The following is a 21,001-nucleotide window of genomic DNA, read 5'->3' as shown; positions in this document are numbered from 1 at the left end:
GGCAAAATTAAACAGGAGTTAGAAAAGAGTAAAGAACATTACTGAAATGCATTGAAGTGTCTTTTGTTTTGCACTTAAGGTGTACTCACAAAGTATTAGATCATGAAATATGAGAGTCCTGGTAGTGGCTTTTATGTGTAGATGAAATACTCTTCTTATGAAGATCACGACACTCTGCTCGAAAGCTTTTATGTTTAGTGAAAAAGTAATTAGTGAAAATTAACCCTTTTGTTAGTAAGTGACTATCCATTGATGGGTCATTTTTTCTTTTATGGTTATTTAGCAAATCAAAAGCTATCTTAGACTTGAAAAATAAAATTCCTTATCAGCAGAAGAAAAGGTATGTTTTTCAGTTAATGCCCATTATTTTCTGATTAGTTTATAGCCTGTTAGGTTCTTAAATCCTAAACTTTTGTTTTATGTATGTTTGCATTGTTTTATAAGAGTAGTGCAAAGATCATTAATTGTCATTATTTATGTTACATGCAAGAATGAATTAAAAAAATGGAATACATTGCCCTGCTTTCAATACACATTTAGATGTACTCATTTTATAATCTAATTTTTACTTAAAATTTTGACCTTATTCAGTATGCATTGTACTTGCCATCTGATCCAGGATGTATTTCCTGTATACTGTCAGATCGCTCTCTGGAGACAGTGTGATTAATTTCTTGGGTGCTTGTCATGATGGGTGTCAATAGCACTTGCCCGCTGAGGGGCAGCAACTACACATTTGTGTAGTTTTCATCATGTATGTGAATTACTCATGTTTGCCTACAGTTAGTACATTTTGCACAGAGTCAATTACCTTGACTCTACTGACTTCATGTTACAGGAATTTCTTCCCAGAATCAGGCATCACTGTTCTTGAGTTCAAAGTGTGTGACTTCTTCAAATGAGGTCAGTTTTTTTGGAGCCCCAGTCAGAAAATACTATCACATCCATCTGGGCTGATGTGCAGTGGTGTAGAGATCACGATTCTGCACGTCTGGGACTGCTAGAGCTTGGACTTTCAGAGCACTTAGGCTCATATGTGACTGAAAATGGTCACAAAATCTCTCAAGGTGATTTCTGCTGTAGCCTGGCACGTCTGCAAACTTGCCTTCATCATTTTAATATAGCCAGCAGACACGGAACTGAAATGTAGAGACCATCTTGGAGAAGTTTAAATGACATGCCCAGCATCCCACAGGGATTATGGCAGGGGCAGGTAGAGAGTACATATCTCCAACATTCAGCTGCTTTAAGTACAAGACTAGCCTTGTCCTCCTGATAGTCTCTTATAGAATACAGGGGGTATAGTCAAACTCTAACCAGATGTAAACTAAGAACATGTTTGTGGAAGAATGGCAGCAGATGAGCAGTGTAAGGTGAAGGACAAGATAATGAGGATGGGAAACAGAACACTAAGGAGGGAAAAGGCCACGTTGGGGGGATGTGGAAAAGGTGTGCCCAGGCCACCAAAACATTTCAGTGTTGCTTGTCTGTGAGACACAGGATGTAGTCGCAAATGAGGCTCTTCCTTGTCAGGATCCTTACTGAATTTCAGAAGGGCACTTTTGCTTAATACAGGGATCCTGCTGTGGAAAAATAGTAACCGATGGTGTTATACTTCATGCCCAAATACTGTGTTTTTTTCTCTTCTGCGTACCTCAGGCATTTTCCCCTGGGAGCAGCCTGGGCAGCAGCAGGGGGAGCACTGAGAGCACAGAACACTGTCCTGGCTTCGCAGTCCCTGGCTTTGCTGCCACAGCTGCTGGAAACAACCGCTGCAGAGATCAACCTGTTCATTCTAATTTATAGAAGACATTCAGGAGCAGTTTCCCACTCTGTTAGTTCTTAGTATAATGTCAAAATAGAATACGAGACAACAAATTTAATTTTTTACTTTTGTTTCACAACATAGGTAGGTGTCCTTTGGGCCCAGCAAAGGAGGAGTAGAGGCATACCCGTGTTAGGATCATAGAAAATACTTGCATGGCCCTATGTCTGGGAAATTATTTCTTCAGACGAAACCTACTGACCTCGTTGTTGCACACTGAGTGCTAGCATTTGGCTTATCAAGGGTCTGGTTGCTTTCTGTCTTCTGTAAGTGGAAGGATTCTGATTTTGTCTTTGCTGCTCTGTTTCAAAATCTTGTTTTCTTAATATGTTATATGCTACAAGATAAAAATAAGTTAGTGTTAATGTCCAGGACTGTGATGCAATAGCAAATGGTAACTGTCCTATTATTTTGTACCTTCAGTAGTTTGCTGATGCTGTCTTGCTCTAGTGGATACTATCTGAAAGGTAATGTGCAATACTTCTACAAATGGATGATAATATGAAAAAAAACAGAGGCACAAGAAGTAAAGATTTTGATGTTTGGTTTTAAGTTTCACCAGACACAGGAGAGTCTCTGTATCCTGAAACAAGGGAATTGAGTCTGGTTTTGCCTAGCTGTGGCTGCTTTCAAATGTCAAGGCAGAAAGCAGACCAGTTTTCACTAAAAGCTGAGACAAACGGGCTGAAAGGAAAGAAGAGGGTTTTTTATCACTTACTGTATTCCTAGAGAAAACTTGTCTAGATAATAAGGTCACGTGGTAGACAGGAAGTAGTTGATATCTTTAAAAAAAGAAAACCGGAACTTTATGTATGTTTTATACATGGTGTACAGCTGCTTGAGCTGTGAACTTGGTAGCTGTGAGTAATGGTTAAGATTAAAGCTGCTCTCTCCTTCTCTTCTTGTTGACTTTTAAGAGTGAAACAGACTTTTTCTGCTTTTTCTGTCTGTATTCATCATTCTCTCTGTTGATAAATATTGGCTTGCTCTCTTAGATCAGGAGAGAGATGTCAAGTTATTGTGATAGCGAATCTGATGTACATGCATATTCTGAGAGAATAAATAGCCTGTTTATAGAATAAAGAGTCCTTCAGTCTAAGTATCCTACTGGGCAAATTTTGCCTTTTATGTAGATGGGGACATGAAGAGGAAGGCTTCCATACCTAAATTTTCAAATTAATCTAAATGGTCACGAGGTATGAAAATGAGAGGTGATGTGTCAGGCCCAGTAGAGTCTGAAGAAAATTTGCCATTAAATGTAGTAGTCCAATGTCCTTACACTACATCTTTCTACTCTTTCACTGCCATATCATTATTAGTATTCTCTCTCTTGTAAACATAGAGAAATTACTTTGTTAGCCTCTTACTACTATAAGCAATGTTTAATACTTAATTCAGTGTTTCAGTAAAAACTAAAATTTTTAATAAAACTTTTATTCCCTATTAATATCTTGCAGTTTCTCTACTAATTTTTCTTTTTGCATATCATATGTAATATCATGTAGGGTTTTCTGTCTGTTTTGTTTGAGGATATATGATCCTTATACTCATGTCTCTTCTAACTTAGGCAAAAGTGGCCTTTTGGAAGGTTAGTATTGCAGTTTATGTCGACTTTGCCATTTCGTAATGTCTAATTCAATTAATTGAGCAACTGTGATTTAGGGGACATTTTCTAACTACGTTAGCTTTTACTTTTTTCCCCTCAAAACAGGCATAAATAAAAGATTCTCATTTGTGTCTATTTTTCTTTAGTTGGCAGAAGTATCTTCCTCTGTATTTATTTATTTATTTTCTGAGAAGTGGGCATAAATAACTTTGGTTTCACTAAAACTCTCCCTTCAGGGCTATTTCAAGGCTTCCCAGCAGCACACACAGAATTAGATTTTCATGTTCAAAGGATCTCTAAGGAGGCAAAATTAAATTATGCAACAGAATAGAAAAATTAGGGAGTTCTGGGAAAGGAATGAAGGCTGTGAGAGGATAACGGAAAACAGAGTGGTCTGGGCTTGGAGTTTGATGGGTTTGTGTGACAGTCTGAGGTCTGTGAGTTGATTTGTAGATCTTTCTGTATCTCGTTTTTCTCCTCCTAACGCATTCCTCTCCCCAGGCTGTGCAAACCTGGTCTATGAAATTTGGGGGACTTGTGACTCCTGTTTCTCTCATGCAGCTGTTAACTCTTTCCCTGCTCTTTGCAAACACAGCTCTCTTTCCCTGCAGTAAATCCAACGTATCTCTTTGTGCCTGTTGTCTGGGAAGAACAGGACTTCTCATAGTGGGGATGGGTGAGAAAATGATAGCAATAACTGTTTCTTGACCCTTCACATAGGTTTTCCCTAATGGTTCCTTTTTAGTGCTTTATCAGTAGCAAAAGTCTGAGCAAGACGAAAATTCAGTATAAGTAATTCAGTATAAGAAGAGCTAACCCTACTCTGCAGTAGTCTGTAAATTAGCCTGCATCAAGTTCATACCTGGATTGTCTACTGGCATGGGAGTACCAGTTAGTTTATTCCAAGATTGTGTGTAATGAACTCTGAGTGATCAGGAGATCTGACTATATAATATTTCCTACTTCTCTTTCATATTGACATTAAATTTCTGTGATTCTCAGTCTATCTTAGGCTATTTATGTAGAATGCATCTAATGGAAGTAGTAGAACTCTCATTCTGCTTGTGTATTTTTCCTCTATCATTCAGTTATTATTTGGTATGAGTTTTTTTCACTCTGTTCCTGAAATGGCTAAATACTCATATGTTCTCCCTTCAGTGATTCAAATATATTGAATTTCATTATTCATCTTCCTTTAGTTGTGTTGAAAAATTCTCACTGAAATTATGAGTGTGTGTTTTTTCCTGTAGAAGGTACACTGACATTTTTCTGTGACTTTTGTCTTCATTCAGTTTCATTGGCTTGTAAGGTCACAGCTAATATTTTTTACCTGCTTTCCTGTGCCGAGCACTGCTGCAGTTCTTTGCTTTTTGCTCCAGGGGGCAAGAAGCGCTTTATTCTCTGGTACAGCAATTCTGAGATTTAAAATATAAACGTAGGGCAGCCACCATGAAAGATGGCGTCATAAATAGAGAGGAGAGGCTTGTAGTCTGCTTCCTTTGTCTATGCAAATATATAGCAATAATAGTCTTTCACAACCCACACTCTGCAAAATTAACCCAATCCTTTTAATAATCAGTGTGAGAATATTGGTTGCTATGGCAACACATTCTGTGGTACTACTTGAGTGTCAAAATAACCTAATGAAATATCATGCTAAGAATGTTTCAAAATTGACTTTTAAAATAAAAAGTAAATAAATCCACCTAACTTTAGAAGATACGGCGAGATTCATGAAATCTGCAACAAGGGAACAACCATTTTCTAACCAAGGGGAATCAGACTAGTGGAGATGGATATATTGTGTTTCTCATCTTTGGTGAGCAAGCTGAAATAGAATTTAGAACTATTTTCCGTGTTTAAATTAATGGTATACCAACCACATCTGTGTTAAGAAGTTACAGCAAGAATCAAAAGTTAAATGATCCTCAGATTTCACACAGTTTAAGTCAGTGCCTGTCTGTGTGGTGCCTTTGCTTCTGTTACAGTTTCCATCAGCTTATGTTCACCTTGAGAACTGCTGCTGTTTCTGTACTTCTTTCCCATCTACTTTTCTTTCACTTCTCCATTCCCTTCCTGGCAGCAGACTCCATGCATTTATTTATTCAGTTGGCTAAAATAATCCACACTGACGTGTTGGGATTTTGAAAATTATTTTTATATGGGGCTCATAGCAGTGTTTTAGAGTTGAGGTTAATAGTTGTGGTCAGCCATTGTCTCAAACAGTGTTATTTTGGTCGAGCAAAAATCCAGCCACTTCTGAAAGAAGCATTCCTAAAGAGACAGCATTTAGTATCTGAATATCAGGTAGGCTGCTCAAGCAGCTGTCAAGCAGGCTAGAACAGCTGTTGCCTATTCCAATTTAAATATGGGCAAAGAATTAAGATGTAAAATTTACTTTTTTTTAACTTGTAATAATTTTCATTGACATGAGATTTTAAAAATCATTTATTACTGGGTTAACTTTCCTCCTTCTCCTGAAATGAATAAAAGTTGCTCCTGTAATTCAGTTGGAGTGGACTATCCTGTGTAGCAAAATAACATAAATATATGGGAACTGTTATATCTTTCTACTTGTCTGTCTTAGAAAATTAGGATACTGGTTTAAGCAAAAATCAGGATTTTCCCCCTTATCACTGAGGCCAATATGTAAGTCACAATGTTCACATCTGAATGACTTTTCATGATACCTTTCATTCCTTTCAGACAATGAAGCAAAGTAAGACATTTTTAAATACATTTTTTGCCTACAAAATAAGCTAACACATTTATTATTGATAAATACGAAATAAAAATAAAAACCTGGTATTTTGATTGATTTAGTCCTTTTTCTTTTTCCGCAAAAACCTTGGACTCATCCAGGCAAATGTAGTACAGCTGTACTTTCCTGAACACAATAAAGGTCTACTGAAATAAGATCCTCTCAGCTTATATTTTCTTTCTTGGGGATTGTATTTTATTTTTTTAAATGTTAGTTTTTGTTCACTGTGGAATATCCTAAACTTAATGATATTACAGCAAATTTTAAACTAAAATGAAGTAAAAATTGCCAATTTCTTGATAACAAAGACAATAAATACATACTTGTACTGTGTATTATGTTCACTCATCTTTAAAGTATAATTGCAGATAGCTCAATATGCACCTTCCTTAGAGTGATTTTCATACAATATTTTAACAGTTGAGTAGGAACCTTGTATTAAAATAGCAGTTTATCTTTTGGAATTTATAAATGGAACATTATTAAATTCTTTTCATTAAGTAAAAGGTTTCTTTACAATATATTGATGTATTTAATTTTAAAGTATTGGTTTTTTATGCACAGAGGCCTTCTTCAATGCGTTTATCACCAAGGGAGGAAGATGATGATGATGCAGGGGAAAATACATGTGGTCCTTCAGGTTTATGGGAGGCATTAACACCTTGTAATGGATGCAGGAACCTCGGATTTCCCATGCTTACACAGGTATATATTTACCTTCTCATCATAAAACTTAATAACTATGAAAGACCTGCTTAATCTTTTCCTTAACTCTTACAGTCATGTCTAGTCTTGCCTGATTCTCTTCAAAATTTTTACCTTCAGTCTTCATTTTAATGTCAAAATCTGCTCGTAAAATTAAGTGTTGAGGTTTGGTCATCCTGATGTAATACTTATCCAGATGAGTTTAATACTGAGACTGCTGTTTGTTACCCCTGTTTTAGATATCTAGTTGCTGCATTGGATAACTTTCTTTTCCATCTGAAAAGAAATTTGAAGTCATATAGTTTCCTTTTGGATAGGTACTCAGCTTCTAATTAATATAATGACAGCTACTTTCTTTATAGAATTGAGGACTTCATGCTTAACTCAGCTGATGTAAGAATATAGCCTAAGACTTCTCTTTGAAGATTATATAAATTAAAAAAGAAGTCCCCAAACATTTTCAAATGCTCATTATAATACAGAAGAGAATAAATAAAAGTGGGTAATATACTTGGGTCTAAGTCGTAGCAATTCTTGGAGCAGAGCAGCCTGCAGTGTCCACCGAAGCCTTCCAGCAGCTGTGTCCTGAACAAGTGATACTGTATCACTACAGAACAGGATGATGCTTATTGCTGCTTCTAGGGTCTCCCTTGTTCTCTCCCTCCGCTATAATTTACTACTCTCCTTTCTGTAGCATTTTTCCTCCGCTTTTTTTGTAGTATTGAATGAAGACCTGCCAAATTTCGGTTTAGCAGTCTGTTTTTTTTCGGTTGCATCCTTACTTGGCACTGCATTTAAATAGCTTTGTCAGATTCTTGTGTACCAGATTGGAATTACATATCCTGTCTCACCACACTTTATACACTGTTGCTTTCATATCGTGACTGTACGTTTTATTCCCTTTAAGTCTCATGGGACTTGCACCTGTTTGAAGTCAATGCTAAAGCTTTCCCTGCAGTCAACGGAAACAGGATATGGCAGCTAATGTGCTTGAATAACAATGAGCACTGCCCCATCTTTTTATAAGGAGCTTTTATATTCCTTTCCCCTTTCAGTAGCTGTTTTCTACTTCATACTATCCATCATTTTAGACATTTCTCAAAGTGCAGAGCTGTCGGAATTATCCTGATTTACAATAGGAGTGTTATAGTTAGTAATTTCTCATTTTTAAGCATTTGTTTCAAAACATATTTCCTAAATGGAACTTTTCTTCTTTAAATATGTATCACCCATTGTTTAATTATTGCTAAATTTTCTTATGATGAAAATGCATTTTGATGTGGTTTCCTAATTTTAAAAAATGTTTTTGTTTTCCTTGTTTGTTTTTAATATAAGATATATGTAAAGGGTGTTATAAAACTGAGAAATGCCCTTGAAATATAGAATCAAGCTAGCTTGAGTGGTTGGTTTCTTTTTCCTATATATAAAGAGAGGTTAATTTCAAGAAAATATAAGTTCTAAGGTAGTGATTCCTGAATTAGTTTTATTCATTTTACTTAAATTTTAAACTCCACCTTATAATATCTCATCTTCCTTGCTTTCAGAACTAATTAGATTTTTAGTTATAGGTACAAAAAAGATTTTTTAAAAGATATTTATTATCTGTTCATTCATGATATGGCAGATTGCCTTTCTAGATTGTTTCTATCCATAAAAATTGAAAACTGAGATAGTTTGGTCGTTTATTGGTTTTATTTCTAAGAGAGAAAGGAAAGAAATTAGGTAGTGAAAAATCTCCAAATTAAACCCCATTGAATGTAGTTTATAAAGCATTGCCATCACTGTATGCAGTCTTTCAAGCTGTTAGCTAATCTGTTGGATCTTTCACTTTTACTTCAGAATGCAGCAGAGAACATCTTGTTCTAAGGGATTGAGAACACAAAGTATATACTTCAATTTTGGGATTAAGAACAGTATGTTGAATTGGTCTAAGAAATTATGAGAGATACTATGTGCAAAAGCATGTTTTAGGTAAAAGTACAAAAATGTGTTTCTGATACTCATGCCAGTGCACTAGCATATAAGAAAGTGCAGACTTCATCATGAAGAAGCAATGAGATAAGGGTACTTGACACTGTGTCTTAAAATCCATACTCTCCTTAAGATCCAAAAATAGGGAAGAATGTCTGTCAATTACTCTTGAACACAAATGACAAGTTCAGTTTTACACTTTTCCTTTATTTAAAAATAGATTTTACTGTTATATAAATGTATTGTGTTTGCACATCAAAGGTGAGCAAACGTAAAAATTGAATCTTGCTTCGTATACACAGAGGCACAATGATAAAATGAAAGTGAGTTTTAGGTGAGATTATGAAAATGTCCATCTGGGACATAGTGAGCTAACAGTTTTCAATATGCCAAAGAAACAGGGCAGTTATCTCCTTGACAAACTTGGTTTCTTTATTGCAGTCATGGAAAAAAGCTTGTCTGGAGGTACTTCTGGCATGCAGTATGTCATTGCTGTCTGTGCTGTGCTGGGAAGTGTCATTTTAGCAAGGGCTGTTATAAAAAATTCTATGTAAGTTTTTCTGCAGATATCATTTCTAACCTGACATAGCAGTAATACGTATTCTCAGAACAAGCAACTCTCTTCTATAGTCTCACAATTCGTGAAGTCCTGGAAGAGCTTGATGGAAAATCTTTGTGTCTTTTCAGAATATCAGGGGTTTGGAAAGTGCCCAGTTCTACATCAAAATGGACCGAACAACTAGCTTCATCCACCAAAAAAAAAAAAACGTAGAAAAAAAATCCAGAGAGCAAGAATACGCAGCTGGATTTTTGGAGACCGAAGTTTAAACATATCTTCTTTTTTTAGCAGAGGGTTGAATTCCATTTGTAGCTTATGATTTAAGGTTAATGTGGAGGGTATTGCTTTTTTCTGGAGTTAATCTTTGGTTCTGGGCAGAAATTCCATCCTTGCTAAAACTGATGCACCTTTTTGTGAAAAATTATGGCTTCCAGAGATGAATATTTTACATCTGAAAAATAGCCTTTCTCAGGAAATTCCAGATTATATGTTTTCTGACTCTCAGTCAGTACAAAACAAAAACCTTATCACCTGCATAACTGAATAATTATCTTCTACACATTCCAGAATTTCCAGTAATCTTAACTATCAGCACAGTAAAAACAGTTTTAAAAACTTTCCAAGGTGTAAAACCTCAAAAGTGCTTCTAAAGAACTTTTGAATTCTAATATTGCAGGCTCTCTTGGAAACAGTTTACTCTGAAGTTACGTGTCTGTTAAACTGAGAGAAATGTTTTATAATGGTAAGATAGTACTAGAGCCTCTTCCATGGATCTCTAGTTCATGTAAAATCTTCCTACAGTAACTAACAAGATTTTTAATGCTTCAATGGTTGCATTTCTGCAAGTCATAAATACTATTGAATATCGTTTCTGTCCAAGAGCTAGAATAAAAGAATATGTTTCGTGTATTGTTTTTCTTCAGAGTAGTCACAAAAATAGGAGTTATGTGGCAAAGTATGTTTAGCTGGAGAGATTTCACTATGCTGTTGGTAAGTATGGGAAAGAAAATGGGGATATGATCCTTAAAAAAAGTTTTTGAGCAATGGCTACTAATGATAAAAAAAGCTGGAAGCATTACAGTGTCATCACTATTGACCATGTTCAAATGAGGACACTTAAGTCAAGAAACTGATAATTCAATGAAATATAGAATAGGAAAGTTTAGAGGTAGAAATAGCATAATCAGCTTAATATGTGCATGGGTATATAGTTATTAGGATGTCCAGAGAAACACAGGCTACATGACAGAGTTCTGCACATAATGTAGCTTTGGTTAGTCAGTCAATGGAGTTAAGTTTCTGTCCTCACAATGGCAAGAAGAGCAAATTTAGGTTGAATAAGGATTCACCCCTTTATAATTTTGATAAAGGGAGTTAGAATTCTGGTCCCTGTTCTGTGTTTGTATATCTTTATAACAGTTTATGTGGAGTGCCATAAGCAGAAGACTACAGTTATGGTCATCTTTGGGTGCTGCTTTTTCCACTCGTATCAAACTTTTTTTGGCATAGTAAAATGTTTGAAAATGACCTGTTCAGAAAAGCTTATAATAGAGGGTCTGTGGATGTGAATCTCTAAAGCAAAAATATCTGCTGTGCGTACTCTAATTTCTGTATTATTTAGTGCAAGAGAGGCACTTCACAGAATCACAGAATGGGTAAGGATGGAAGGGACCGCAGTGGATCTGGTTCAACCTTCCTGCTCAAGCAAGGTCATCCTAGAGCACATGGCACAGGATTGCATCTAGGCAGTTCTTGAGTATCACCAGTGAGGGAGACTCCACAACCTCCTGGAGAATCTGTTTGAGTGTGTGGTCACCTGCACAGTAAAGTTCTTCCTCATATTCAGGTTAAACTTCCAGTGGATTAGTTATAGGCATTGATGAGGTCCCCTCTCAGTCATTTCTTCTCGATGCTGAACAGGCCCAACTCTCTCAGCCTTTCCTCATAGGGAGATGCTCCCAGTCCCTTAATCATCTTTGTTGCCCTCTGCTGGACCCACTCCAGGAGCTCCATGTCTCTCTTGTACTGAGGAGACAAGAACTGGACACAGTGCTCCAGATGCAGAGCAGGATGCTTCCAGACGGGGCAGGATCATCTCCCCTTGACCTCTTAGCAATGCTCTTCCTAATGCAGGCCAGGATACCATTGGCATTTTTTGGCCACAGGGGGACACTGCTGACTCATGGAGAACTTGTTGTGCATCAGGATCTCCAGGTCCTTCTCCACAGAGCTGCTTTCCAGCAGGTCAGCCCCCAGCCTGTGCTGGTGCATGGGGTTATTCCTCCCCAGGTGCAGGACCTGCATTTGCCTTTGTTGAACTTCAGACAATTCTTCTCTGCCCATCTCTCCAACCTGTTGAGGCCCTTCTGAAGCGCTGCACGGCATGCTGGGGCATCGGCCACTCCTCCCGGCTTTGTGTTGTCAGCAAACTTGCTGAGGAGGCATCGACCCTAAAGGGTCATTGATGAATAAGTTAAAAATGCTCAACCCAGTTTTGAATCTTGGGGGACACCAGTAGTGACAGGCTATTCTGTCTAGATAGCATATTTCTATCTAGATAGTTCACAAAGGTTAAAGGGAATTTTGGTCTGCCTTGCTTTAATGCAAACTAACATTGAGAAAAATTCACTAAGAGAACTTTGAGAAATGCTCAGATAAAGAAGGTGGTGCCAAACTGTCCTAGCACAAGCAAAGCCTTTTCTTGTATTTGTATAGATGAGCTACACCAAGTTCTGCCCCTTGACAGAGGATCATTCAGTGCACAAAGGACAAAAGACAAGATAGAATGAAAACTTCAGAGTTTCACATTTGCTGCTTTATTAAAAGGAAAAAAGTTTAGTAAGTGGATGTTGTCAGGGCTGGCAACTCCCTGGGAGCGAGAGTGTTGGGACCCACAGAGGCTGCCTGGGGTGGCAACACAGTTCCTCAGCATCCAGGGCTTGTCCCACCGCTCCTGTGAGGGAGCAGGGGAGGCTTGTGGGGGGAGCAGCTGGGGGCCACCCTGAGTGCAGTACATCAGGCAAGTTTGTGATGCTCAGGGAGTTCCCATGTCAAGCCAGAAAGTCAGTCCACATATTGGGGTTGGGATCAGGACTGGTAAGGTTAATCAGGAACGGGAGTAGATCACCAGGATGTCTATGGTGATGAGGCAGGCTGGGAAACCAGTCAGCAAGTGAGGGTCCAAATCACTGGGGTCCCTGGATCAGCACAGGCAGAGTTAGAGATGAGCTCTCATGCACCTTGTCTCAGCCAGGAACTGAGGGCCCAAGGCTGAGGTAAAATGAGGCTGCTTGGGCCCATGTGCACAGTGTGGGTAAGGGCACCAGGTGAGGCTGTTCAGGGACAGTAAGAACTAATGCTGCACTCAGCACTGTGACAGATACTGATAAAAGCAAGAAAATACATAAACAGGAAGCTGAGTTGAAATATGGTTCTTACTTGACCTATTATTGCAGCAAAAAAGAGTAGGACCAAGAAGGAACACTTACTGATGTACTAGATTGCTTTGCATGCACTTCATATACAGGTTCTCCATATATGTGTGAATGTATTTCATCTGCATTTAGCTGTGTATCTTGGCTGACATTTCTATAGACAGAGTATTCCAACACAGGATCCTTTCGTGAATATTCCCAATGGAGCATAATGCAAGAGCAGACAGGTTTGGGGGAAAAAAAAAAAGATTTACGTGTCTTGTAATGGTCTAGCTATGCGTTACCAAACTACAGGAGCAATTCTGGTAACAGTAGGGCATGAATGATGGAGAGTGCTGTGCGTGTCAGTCTGCTTCTGTTTCTCACTCCTTCCTTATGGGGAAGATGGAAGTGTAACTTATTTAATCTCATTATATTTAAATGTGAAATAGGCATTAAGCAGCTCTGGCCTGGAGGTGAAGGGACTGAAGTACTTCAGCTGTTTTCCTCATAAAGTCTCCTTATGGCAGAAACGTAGAAGACTGGACAAGGGATGGATCCTTTCTCTCCTGCTTTGCCTGAACGTATGTTTTGGTAAAGTAGTGGGAAGCAATTTGAATAAACATCAGTTTGGTTGAGGGCATTTGTTTGCTTTATCGATTGGTTAAGGAGCACAAGGTTAGGAAGGTGTAAGGAATGTGGTAAATAAGTGTAGAACTCTCTTGTTTGCCAGTAATAAAATAATTTCTTGTTCTTAATAATCTATTCTGCAGTGCAGGTTTATTTACTATTCAACTCCTAGTATATTTATTTTATGAAGTTTATCAGTACCCACATACAACTTTAGAATAAAGCATTATGCTCCAAATATACAAAACTGTAGTTTTCATTCCATTTTCTTTTTCATTAATAGTATGCTTTGAATATTTCTCTGCTAACAGGCAAACAGGGCCTGATGTACAGAGAGAAAGCCAGGGCTGTCTGCAGTGTCAGAGAGATGAGTGCTGCAGTCCTGTATGAACTCTGCAGTATTATCAGTTTAAAGCAAGCCGTTCACACATCTTAATCTTGACAGCCATGCCAACATGTTTTTCTAATTGTGATATAAAGTAGTTGTGAGATAAGGCAGGTTTAGTTCTGTTCCATTTAGGAAGCTGATGGATCAGCTCAACTACTCTGTGTCTTGAATTGTGTTGTATATATAACTTAAAAATCCTAACAGTTATTCCCAGTGTTTGACATGATGACAACTAGGAACACCTCATTTGTCTAACTATTACAAAATGAAAATAATGTCTGTAAAGAGACCAATGCAGTTACTGTGGAAAAATTGAACTTTGATTTAAAAGCCATAAGTATAAATTATCATGTTGCCAGTGGCCAGGAAGCGTGGCTCTTTACAAAAATATAGCCAGATATGGAATATTTACTTAAATATTTAAAGAAACGTTATGTTCCTAGCTTAACATCAGATTTTCATGTTTTTAGAAGGAGTGGGCTTCTGGAAGACCTTCACGTTTTGCTTCTAAGACTGATCTACATTCTGCTTACGTAACTCTAAGATTCCTAGTGGTAGGAACTCTAGCAATTCTGTCACATGTTCTCCTGTGGAAGAGAGATTTCCTACCAAAATGCCTTTTATTTAGAGGGAGGGAAGAGAAAGTGGACTCCTAACTACGTTTTTAGGAGATGAACTGTATATAATACTGTTTCTTTATCAGTACAGGCAGTGATAGGAATATTTAGAGTTTAGAGTCTGATGCATCAGTTAATAGGGTTATGTATTTCATGTCTGCCTTCCAGAAGGTCATCTTGTCTGTCTGCACTTCTTTTTATGTAGTTTTAAAAAGTAATTTTTAATGGGAAGAAATTTTGTTTACAGTTTGTATTGTACAAGCGGGTTAGGGTTGTTCTATAGAAAGCCTGACATTGAAAATAATTATGTTGCAATTATGTTTACATTTTCAAAGACAGTTCTGGATACATGAGAGACGAATGAGGTAATTAAATAAGGAGCTAACTCAATTTTCACATAGAGATCAAGTCTATGCCTGAAAAAACCCTCTGTACTGACACTCTCTGGAGAGATGCAGCATGACTGTATCTTGTCTTTTTTTGGAGAATTTTAATACTGGGAAATTTTTTTTTGCATTATTTGTTTTTATTTTAGTGTATTCTTTCAGTTTGAACCAGTTCTATTCTCAGTTACATCTAAAAATTGTCTTAGATTTTAAGCTCTGCGAATGTTACAGTAATTTTTTGAACTGCTAAGGTGCAGGAGAGGTAGTATAGAAGAGGAAATACTTCTTCTTTATTCTTTAACAAAAACAGAGAGAAGCCAAGTGTGTATTTTTAACTAAACACTAATAGCTAAAGTGTTTCATCTTGGGCCCAAGAAATGGCATCATCCTTCAATTCACTAATAAATTTACCTTTCAGTGTATTCAGTGGAACCACATTGCAAACTAGACTAGTAAAGAAACGCACTTAGCTGACCTTACTTGGTGTTAAATTTCTCTAAAATTAGAAACAGAAAGTCTTGTGGCATTATCTAACTTATATGTTACACAGGAGGAAATATGCTATCTTGTTTAGTGATGTACTAATTTGATAGGTGATGATATAGACATAGTAAAGAAAGCTTTGACATACAGCGTACCTGAGCATGAATAGCCACAGTAAGATTGTTATATTATCTATAATATTTTTCTATAGTTTCTAACCTTCAGTGAAAAATATTTTTTCTTTTCCTAATTTAGTGGGTTAAATGATGAGTTTACTTAAATGGGATTGACATGGAGAGTTATATTGCCCATAAAAAAATATTTCTGTTAAACTCTTGATTTTCAGTGTTGTCTCTTCTGCAGTAGGCTTAAGTTTTATTAGTAATTTCAGGAACATGCCACCCACACACTGAAGCAACTACTGAAAACTGCAGTATGCATTCTGCCTAGAAAGAATCAGCAGGTGATGATTATACGCTGCTGAACAGTGATGGGAAATAAGTATATTGAAAAAGATTATAGCTTATTTTAGTGCTATGCTACATTTTCTGATGGTGTTTTAAGGAATGAAGCTGTGTGTTTTGTTCCTGTACATAGTGTAAATTTCCAGTTGCCCATGGACTGTAGGTGTCTTATGGCAAATGCATTTTTACTGCACTAGTTGTATAATCCAGACACCACTATACAGATATGTAACGTAACTAGAGAAGTTGTAATCTATTTTTCCTTGGGCATTTTCAGAATTGACTGGTCAAGGTCCAGGGAAACCTAATGGTTAAGATAGCTCTGCTTTTACTGAAAATTTGGACGAGATGACTTCCAGAGCTCTCTTTCATATCATTGTTAACATCTACATTTTATAATTCTCTCTAAAATTCTAGTTACGTGACCTCCGATGAGCTATATTCTTTCAAAATTTAGGATTAGCTTTGCAGTTTGTAAATGACTGTGAAAGTGTATAGCTATGCCTGTCCAGCACTGTGTACATTTGGCCACTTCTGGGATGAGTTGTTTCTTGCTGTGGTCACAAAACAGCACGATTAAATGGGATGAGAGAGAAAGGAGAGAGGTGTAAAAAAATACTGGAATTGTTGATATATGTCAGAAATAATCTGAAATATTGATGTCTGTAATGTTTTACAAGATGAAATTTAATTCTGATTAATGATATTCAAATTAGTGTAGAAACTAATGTTGAATTGAACACTGTCGCATTCCTAACTGAAACATGTCACAGTGATCATCCAGGAAGATTTTAAATAGTATGTATGTCACATTTTGTTGTTTTGTGCTTTGAAACTTAGTGGTAACCAGAAGACACACTTCCAGGGAATGTTTTTACTTTCAGTACCACCTGACAAATTATAGGAAAACAACAACAACAACAACAAAAAATCAATTTGAATTGCACAGCAAATGGATAGCAATAACTCATAGCAATTAGTTTTGTATATGAAGGAAGTTCAACTTTGTGTTAAAAACTTCACATTTGAGCTTCAGCTACTTCATAACAGAAATATTAAAGCAGTATATTGAAACTTGAAAATTTATGTAGGAGTTCCTGGTCAATCTGACCAAATTGGGTTACTGTTCGGTATTACATTTTGTGGGGAAAAAAGCCATCCTAGATATGTTGTATTTGTTGTTCCTCTCATAGCAACAGAAGCAAAGGAGTTTCTGGGCAAAAACCTGGTAACCAAAAAAGCTGATAATCAAAAAACCTGGTAACAAAGGAGTTGAGTGGTGCTATCTGAACACGGTTATTACTACATGGATTTACTACATTGGTTAGCCATTAATCAAACTTTGTCTAAGGTTGTATTTCTGTGAAGGGCTGTTTAAAGGCACTTGATATTTTAGGACTTTTTTTGAACCTAACAACTTATTTTCTATTTTGACTTGTTTATTTTTTTTTATATTCATTGGTGGTACAAATATGTTTGAGAACTAAGCTAATACTGGAAAATGTGAGGGATGGTTTTACTACTTCAGTTTTTAGTAGTAGGGAAATTCATGACTTCATAGATTAAGTCCCTGAAGAAGTCTGTAAAATATATAGAACTTGATTTCGTTCTGAAGAAAAGACCTGACTGACAGCTGGGCTTTTAAAAGAACAACTCTGTAGTCTGTAACAGTGAATCCTCTCTTGCTGTGCAAAAGAAATTGCATGCCTTGGGTTTAAAGTCATGTCTGGCTGTTGTATTTCACTAAAAACTTTTAGTACTGGTATCCCTTATACTGAGTCTGAAAATGAGATAGATCCTGAAATAACTAATTACTTAAGCGTAAGCATTAATGTGCTTAATCCCTCTTGTGTTTCCATACAAACATAACTTCATCAAGAGATACTGATATTTTTACCAAAATTCAAAACTAAGGCTAAGAGTTTCTTAAAATCTCCAAATGATTTTATGACTTTTTTGCTATTAACAACATGTAATTAAGATGAACTCATGAATTAGATGTAAAATAAAATGAAACTGAAGTTAAGGAGAGTCCATATTTTGGGTATCAAAGGGAAATATCATAGAATCCTAGAATCAGCTGGGTTGGAAGGGACGTCTGAGATCATCAAGTCCAACCCTTGGACCCTTGATATGTAAGACTACATCATCTCATGTTTTCATGATAAGGTATTTTGGATTTCTTTATTAAAGTCTTTAGACTTTAAGGTCTCTCAGAATGGCAATTCAGCTAGGAAATGTAGAAATGAGGAATCTCATGTTCTATGTTCTATGTTCTTCTATCTAGAATGGTGTTAACAATATATATTGCTGTAATTCTTGTCAAATAGACACATGATTCTGTGATAGTTGTTCCAAAACTGGAATCTTGCAGTGAACCTATAGAAAGTTTTTTAAGTTCAAATTTCATTGAAGAGGTGATTTTAGTTCCCTTATAATCCTTAGTCATTCCATTTTATATAATCTTCACATTCTGTTTTCATTTTACAATAGCTAAGGCTGAGTATTTGCAATGAATAAGTAGATTATCACACCACAGAAATTATTATAGTAACAATTAAAGCAGTAGAGCTCTGATGTTAAAACAGTGGAATTTCTTGTTTAAAGAGCCATAAGGAAGTAACATGTTTTTTAGCGGAATGTTTTTCCTTCGGTAATGAGTAGTGAATTATGTAATTATGCTCATTGGAAAGTCTTAGCTACTGGAGTTCAACATGACCACATCAGTCCTCATAAATTTCCCAAGCATATAGGCAGTATGATGAGATGAAACTTACTGTATCCATAAGGCTAAATACCCATGATAGTGGGCTTTGGCACATTTTTGCCCAGGAAACAGCAGAGTTCATAGGGTCCCGTTCAGAACTATGGTTTCAAATAGAAAATTACTGGGTTCTTTAAGAACACAGGATATATGGACAATATTCTGTTAACTTTTGTCTACTGCTATGGTGTTTATCTCTCCTGTTGTCATGGAATAATTTATTTTATGGATTTTATGCACCAGTTCTAACTTAAAGTGTGAATTTACTTTCCCTCTGATTGTCTCTTACTGTCAGACTCAGTTCTCAACACTGCTGAAATACCATACATACTGCAGACAAAGTTTATTTGGTCCTATTTAATTAGGAAGTACTAACTTCTACAAACTTTGCATGCATCCTGGGATATTTAAAGAGCAATTTAAAATTCTTTTGCTATTGATTTTTCTCTTCAGTTGTGTAACAGATAAAAGTATGATTCACAACAAAGTTTTTAGTTTGTGATAAAATTACTCTCAATAACTTCAATATTTAGAAAAAAGTTTTTTTTGTTCTTTCAGTTTTACTGTGGGAGCATGTGAACGAGAAATATCTTCTTGGCTTATGCTATTGCAATAATAACTTTTATACCAAACATAATTAAATTTTTATTTCCTCAGTGCCAAAAACTTTTAAACATAGGAGATTCCCTTTCCTGAAATAGCAGATTTTTATTTGTGACTTCTATCAAATCCATTGTGTGTAATATCAATTATTTGGTTTCTATTGTGCAGATATGTCAATTTACATGACTTCAGAACAAGATGCATGGGCAGATATAGAATATTTTCTAAAAATGCATAGATTATTCATAATAGATAATGAATTAACACACTGATGGTAAAGCTTTCTTTTCAAGGAAAGTGTCTTCCATAATGTCTCATTTTACTGATGCTATCTGTCTTCCGATCAAGTCAGTTTACAGTTCTAGGGTTACTATTCACACAGATGTTGTGTTTCGCTTCAAAATCTACTTAGGTGTATTCAATTCCTCTCTCCCCTCCACAGCAAACCATACATTTTTCATTTACCGGCACAGTAATTGATAGAAATTAAGCTATAAAACGTGAGAAAGTTTTGGCCAGTCTGCTTAACATAGAGTAGTGCATTAATTGTTTTCTGCATTTGCTGTCTAGTAAATATTGACTCCACTTTAAAGTTTCTCAATATCTAACATTTTCCGTGGTTTGGGCCCTTATAATGTGAGGAAATATTCCTACTTCATGTTTGCTGTTTCCATTAGAACTCTGTGTGTGTGTGTTTAAAAACCTAGTCACTAGAGCATAAACAACTTGCAGAGAAATATTGTTTCCATGGAGCTTAGGTTTCAGTTCATTTTATCTTTTTTAGTATAATAGCCTTTATTTTAAATAGGCATTTTCCTATAACTTGATATTCAAACAAGACGTGATTTTTTTGTTTAACGTTTTTCATGAAAACACAATGGGATAAAAAGGGAGAATATGTAACCTGGAAATTACTTTCTAGTTTGTAATTGTATTTTTTTCGGCTAAACTAAAAATCATTTATTAAACTAATTGTTGTATTATCCTACGTTGCCACACACAACCATTAGCATTTGCATAAACCAGATTATGTACACTTTTAGTATATTCTTTGTCACAGTGAATTATTTATTAGAGGAAGCATCTGCTTTTTTTCATGGCCTGAGCATTGTGTGTGTGGGAAAGCATGTAACATGACTAAAACAATCTAACTTCATTTTAAATGTTGAATATCTGCCATGTAGAATTATGAAAACTCTACCTAAAATATAGCCATATGTTTCTGCTGCAGAGGTTAACAGGACTGGCCATCACTCATTATTATTAAAAATTTAGCAAAAATGTAGACTACCACCTGATCTCACTTATAGGGAGTTTCTGCAGTAGAAATTATAAAGGCAGATATATTCTCTCCACTGGGTATGGACATGCAATTAACTGCAGTTAAAAAAAAGTTAACATTTATTCTGTAATGTAGCTCAGACTTCATTCAATATTTTTCCTAAATAAAGTATATGACATCATTCATTATGTTCACAATTTACATTTATAGTTTAGCCTATATTAGTGAGTTTTATGTTGTAAGGCTTTGTAGGAGCCCTTAGCTTTCAGGGATAGATGTCTGTAGTGTTTTCATATGAAATTTTGGATTCTAAACAGGATGTGTGAAAACATGCATTTGAAAAGGAGAAGATAAACCTACTACATTTGGAGTGCTACATAAATAATGCTCTTTTTTTTCCCAAAAGAAGTTTGAAAAAGCAAATCTAAATTTTGAACGGTTTCTGAAAAATTACACATCATATTTACATTTCTAACTAAATACACAGGACAACAAGTCTAGCATGATTTTTAGAATTAATGTTTTTCTCAACTCTGTGGAAGGC

The 21,001-nt window shown here is 36.1% G+C and overlaps 1 protein-coding gene across 7 annotated transcripts in view; it reads left to right on the top strand.

The window, feature by feature from the left end:
• The window catches only part of ANKS1B (ankyrin repeat and sterile alpha motif domain containing 1B), a 423,694-nt gene that overhangs the window by 97,233 nt on the left and 305,460 nt on the right, over nucleotides 1–21,001 (top strand). For all 7 annotated transcript variants that reach the window (XM_027679966.1, XM_027679964.1, XM_027679965.1 and 4 more), the window contains one exon: nucleotides 6,757–6,897. In XM_027679966.1, the coding sequence (XP_027535767.1) occupies nucleotides 6,757–6,897 (141 nt within the window). The remainder of the gene's footprint in view (nucleotides 1–6,756; nucleotides 6,898–21,001) is intronic.

The sequence above is a fragment of the Neopelma chrysocephalum genome, unplaced genomic scaffold (assembly GCF_003984885.1).
Source record: "Neopelma chrysocephalum unplaced genomic scaffold, ASM398488v2 Primary Assembly neopelma1_59, whole genome shotgun sequence".
Classification (NCBI taxonomy): domain Eukaryota; kingdom Metazoa; phylum Chordata; class Aves; order Passeriformes; family Pipridae; genus Neopelma; species Neopelma chrysocephalum.
Note: the sequence above shows the minus strand (reverse complement) of the source record. Positions and strands in the feature narration are given on the sequence as shown.